We start from the raw sequence: 5,500 nt of genomic DNA, 5'->3' as shown, positions 1-5,500 counted from the left end.
GGCCCTCCAGTATATCCTGGACTGCTGCCTCCAAGGAGTGGGTGAGTAATAAAATGTCTGAAACCTCTCTGTTGATTCTGTCCAGTTCTTTCTTTGGGATCATTAATAGTACATTGTGGCATTGGCAGCCCCCGGGTTTGGTGACTATGAAAACAATCACACGAGCCACCCCTCCAAATGAAAACCACACTAAGTAGGGGCACAAGTAAACTTTGGGATGTGATGGATATGACTATGTCCTTGATTGTCAGGGATACAGACGTCCCAACTTATCCAGATGTGTAGTTCTTTGTGCATCAGTTATGATTACAGGAGGTTTGACCTGGGCCAAACCTGGTTCTATATGTAACCATTCGAGTGCTTGCTTCTTCCTGGTCATGTAAACTTCAAATTCCATCCTTTTCCTGCTCTCCCTCCCCTCTGAGGCTCCTGTGAGAATGATAACATTCCTGAAGCTATTGGTGCGTACACAGTGTTTATTGAGTGACTGATGACAGAGGAAGCAGTTATACATGTTATTTTATAGATTGTGGAAATAGACAAGAACTTGATGTGTTAGGGGAATCTGCTTCCTCCAGCCCCGGGGGTGCTATGGGTAGGGTCTAGGGTGGTTCTGGTGGAGGAGAGGCATCAACAGACCCTATGGTTTGTTGAGTCTCTCTCTCGGTAGGAGTAGCAGTGTGAAGGGTGTATCCTGTGGGGAGCACAGGGGTGGTACTGGAGACAAGGACAGAGTTGTTATTGGGGAAAACGATGGTGCTTTCGATATCCAGGGGAACTGATAAAATATATTTGTTTTGTTTTACCTTAGGATCTATGTGACCAATGAGCATCGTTTCGTTTTCTATCTCAGGTATATGGGGGATTTCGTGTCGCAGGTACATGGTTATCAGTTTGATCACTTTGGGGCCAATGCAACATTTTTTATTCTTGCATTTCTGAACTTCTTTTTCATCTTCATTGCAGGAGCTCTTGCATTTTCCAAAACCCATTAAGCATTTTGGCGTATTCCAAAGTTCTGCACAAGGAAGAGAGAAAACCATGCAGCCAAGGTTAATGAGTAGAGAACGCTGTTCAAACCGCTGGAAGGAGATGGATAGAGCCAGAGGGAGTTTGTTGGCTTTAAGTGTAGAGTTTAGGGATGTTGGTGGAGTCACCTGGGTAGGCCAAGAGAATCTCTGTCCATCTCTGGAATCCAAAATAAACCTCTGATTTAGTCTCTCTTCCTTGAGTAACTTTATTTATTTTTTTTGTACCCAGGATTGAACCCAGGGGCACTTTACCACTGAGCCACATCCCCAGCCCTTTGTATTTTGGGACAGGGTCTCACTAAATCTCTGAGGCTGGGTTTGAACTTGTGATCCTCCCACCTCAGCATCCTGAGCCGCTGGGATTATAAGTATGCACCACCATGCCTGGTCCTTGAGTAACTTTAAAAAAAGGGGAAAGAAGAAGAGGGAGCCCAAGTATTTGCTTTTACAATAGCAATTTTAACCTCCAACTTAGCATCTTAGACACTGTGCAGCCCCTCTATGAAATACCAAGGAAAGTAAAATCTGTCATAAGACTAATCTAAGAAAGGATTTTTAAAGTTAAAAAAAATATTTCTGATTAACATGTATTAATTGTCTATATGAATGGGGTTCCGTGTAATATCTCAATACATGCAAACAGCGTCCTCTGATCAAACCCAGCCTCCCTTTATTTCACCTCCTTCCCTTCCCAATCTCTAGTAATCACGGTTCTATATTCAGGTGGGTTTTTTTATTTTTTAATTTCCACATGTGAGAGAGAACATGTGGTCCTCGTCTTTCTGTGTGGCCATAAGTAAGAAGGAAATCCTGTCATTTCCAGTAAAACGGATGGAGACTGGAGTATGTTGTGTCAGATGAACTAAACCAAGCAAAGAATTTAAAAAGATCATCAACAGGACTTTCAGGAATGCTGTCTTCTGGTTGGGTGTGGTGACATACACTTGTAATCCCAGGGGCTTGGGAGACCAAGACAGGAAGATTGCAAGTTCAAGGCCAGCCTCAGAAACTGGGTGAGGCCCTAAGCAACATAGTGAGACCCTGTCTCAGAATAAAAAATAAAAAAGGCTGGGAACATGGCTCAAGAAATGCCCCTCTGGGGGATGGGGTTGTGGCTCAGTGGTAGAGCGCTGGCTTTGCAAGTGCGAGGCCCTGGGTTCAATCCCCAGCACCACATATAAATAAATAAAATAAAGTTATATATATAAAAAAGAAATGCCCCTCTGCCTTTGACAATCACCAGATCCATGGATCCTGGGGCATGGTGTTCTATCATTTCAGCCTCTCTGAACACTGTCTCTTGGAGGTTTTACTCATTATCGAGCCTGGCCCTCCTCTCCATAGAGAGGACTCCAGTGTTGTTATCTATGGTTTAAATCTCCACTAAGCTCACTAATGAGTCTTCACCTGGTAGATGATTGTCGCATCCCAACTTCTCATCAACACAGCTTTCCTCTCTTCCTTCACTCGTTTTACCAATCCAACAAATTTTACATACATTGGAAATAATTTATTTAGCCTCAGATAATGTCCAAGGGATGTTCTCACACATTTCCTCCTCATTCTCTCACCAAGTGCAAAACCAAAACAATTCTTGGATTGGAAGCAACTGCATTGATGAACCCAATATACTCATGTGGATTTCGAAGCTCAAAGTGGCCAAGTAACTTCATCCGGGATGACATGGCTGTATCTGTCTGTGGTGCTGTCCTTCCCCCTGAGTCCCCGAATACAAACTCTGGGAACGTCTTTGGCTCTGATGCTCTCCTTCCCTGACTCACTGTGAGCTGTATTCTGAAACAAGTCGCGGTGCTTTTTCAAAAACAACATTCAATCTTCTGGTTCAGTCTTTTGCCCATAATGTGTTCCTCCATGTCCTAGGGATGCTTTGGGTATTTCCAAAGGCTGAGAGAAGGGATAAGACTCTAAAAACCTGAACGTGTTGAGATGGAGAACACAGACCCATTTCTAAATCTAAAGGAGACATTTTGGAGCCCAAAGGAAAGGGCTTCTTCCTTCTAGCACCAAGGTACAAACTGGAACATTTTCTTCAAGAGAGAGTTTAAATTAGAACTAGAGCTGGATTGAGGTAGAGTCGGAGGGTGAGGATCTATAGAGGGCAGGAAGGCAGCGTTATAGATTGCAGTTTCCAAATACACCGGAAACACCCCACTTTCCCTGTAGCTCCCTGGTGTCTCCATCAGATACAGTCTGAGGTTGAGGCACCTGGATGGAGATGGGGCATGGCTGGGGCTTCAGGTCAGCTCTTTGGCCATCTCTTTGGGGACATCATCATTCAGCATCTCTTTGGGTTCTACCATCGTAAGCGCCAAACCCCTGCTTCTGCTCACCCACTCCTCTTAAACCCAGGCGCCCACATTACCTGTATTCACCTGGTACTGTAGCATGAGGCTGGCAAAGATAGGAAAGAGGAGCTTCATGGCCGGATGCCAGAGAGGAAGGCTTAGGTCTGGGTTGGTGTTCCCAAGCTCCAGCCTTTATGGGCCTCCGCGTGGCCTTGGGCCATGAGCATTGAAGCGTAGCCAAGGCAGGTGTGCCTGCTGCTTGTGGTAGTTGTGTTTTGTCTGGACTTTGATAAATTTTTCCTGAACATCTCTCTACATTCCTGTGCTTCATCCCGGGGGATGGGGTGAGGGTACGACACAGATATCTAAGACAGGAGACAAAGAGCAAACTCTCAGCCCTTCTCCTTCTTCATGTTGGAACCGGGCAAGAGATATATTTGATTCGGCTCAGTTATGACTCAGGCCCACAGGGTGTGGAAATCCTAAGAGCTGGGAGAGCCCAGAGAAGGGTTTGCTCGGTCATCTCCAGTGGCCAGTATGGGTCCCGGTCAACAGACAAACTCAGTGCGAGTTGGTTGAGTAAGTTTTTGGGAGGCAGCCCTGGGTTTGACTTTAGCTTTTGAGATTACGATGATTTCCACTTCCCCAGGAAGCAGCAGTTATATAGGATGCTGCCCCTGATTCCTGGGTTGAACGATCTAAGGAGAATAGTAGAATCAAGCCCACCAATCAGGTGCTTTCCTCTGTTAATTTTTAACTTTTTTTTTCTATGAAATTCAGATAATGAATTGACTCCAAATGTCATTAATTGCTTAAGTCCCAATAGCTCCAGTACCAAGTCCCAAGGTGGTTCCTCACCTTAAAAGTTCAAATCTCCCTAGGACTTCATGAGCTATCATAGCATCTTTCCAAAAATTCTTTTGTTTAAGCTACACTTAAAATATATATATATATATATAAACAGTTTTTCTAATGAACTTTCAAGTTATAAAACCTCTAGTTTTCTCCTGTGAACAAGACAAAATAATCAAGCTAAGATATATTTTCTTGCCTGGACACCAATAGCTAGAATTAGTCCTGTTGAACCAGTCAGTCTTGAATATCACATTTTCATTGATCTCTGGTGTCTTAAGTTACGTAACATTAATTACCCCAGCAGGTCTGGCCAGTCCACAAGCAATATGACTATTGAGGGGGCCAGTAAGAAGGGAAGCTAAGTTATGGAACAGAGTTAATAAAAATTGTGAAGTTATGGGGTTGGGACTGTAGCTCAGTGATAAAGTGCCTGCCTCGCAGATGTGAGGCACTGGGTTCAATCATCAGACCACATAAAAATAAATAAATAAAGATATTGTGTCCATCTACAACTAAAAAAAAATTTAAAAAAAATGTGAAGTTGGGCTGGGGTTATGGCTCAGTGGTAGAGTGCTTGCCTAGCATGCAAGAGGCACTGGGTTTGATCCCTGGTACCACATAAAAATAAGATAAATAAAATAAAGGTATTGTGTTCAAAAAAGAAATTGTGAAGTTATGAAAAATTAGGTATGTTCCATATGTATGTGGGATGAATTAATCAACCATATAGAATGAGTCCATAAAAAGATAAATATGTGGGGCTGGGGATGTGGCTCAAGTGGTAGCATGCTCGCCTAGCATGTGTGAGGCACTGGGTTTGATTCTCAGCACCACATAAAAATAAAAATAAAGATATTGTGTCCACCTAAAAAATATTAAAAAAAGATAAATATGTGCATGTGCAAGGTGCTCCTATATGTAATGGTATTTAATTGCAGGAAACCAAAAGCACTAGCTATTTAAACAATTTTTTTTTGTACTGTGGATTAACTCAGCCACATCCCCAGTCTTTTTAAAAAATATATTATTTATTCCCCAGTTCTTTTAATATTTTGTTAGAGACAGGTCTTGCTAAGTTGCTTAGGTTTTTGCCTAAGTTTCTGAGGCTGGCCTTAAACTCACCATCCTCCTTCTTGAGCTTCCCAAGCCACAGGGATTATAGGCATGCACCACTGTGCTTGGTTTCAGAAACATTTTTAATATGTAGAATTAGTGCTTAGAACTCTCCTAGAAGCTAACTCAAGGATTGGTAGGCCAGAATGACTGCCAAAACAATTTTAGCATATTGGCCCAACGTAGAATCTGCTA

At 42.9% G+C, this 5,500-nt stretch overlaps 1 protein-coding gene across 1 annotated transcript; it reads right to left on the bottom strand.

Annotated features, from left to right (window-relative positions):
* Positions 1-640: 640 nt before the first annotated feature.
* DEFB129 (defensin beta 129) lies at positions 641-3,472 on the bottom strand (the record flags this gene model as incomplete). Its single annotated transcript, XM_081292822.1, has 3 exons — positions 641-694; positions 807-1,018; positions 3,415-3,472. The coding sequence occupies 3 exons, from the start codon at positions 3,470-3,472 to the stop codon at positions 641-643; spliced, it is 324 nt and encodes a 107-aa protein (XP_081148948.1).
* Positions 3,473-5,500: the final 2,028 nt, after the last annotated feature.

This window comes from Spermophilus citellus (genome assembly GCF_964194105.1).
Source record: "Spermophilus citellus genome assembly, chromosome: 4".
Taxonomy (NCBI): domain Eukaryota; kingdom Metazoa; phylum Chordata; class Mammalia; order Rodentia; family Sciuridae; genus Spermophilus; species Spermophilus citellus.
The sequence above is the reverse complement of the archived record's forward strand: the minus strand, read 5'-3'. Positions and strand labels throughout refer to the sequence as shown.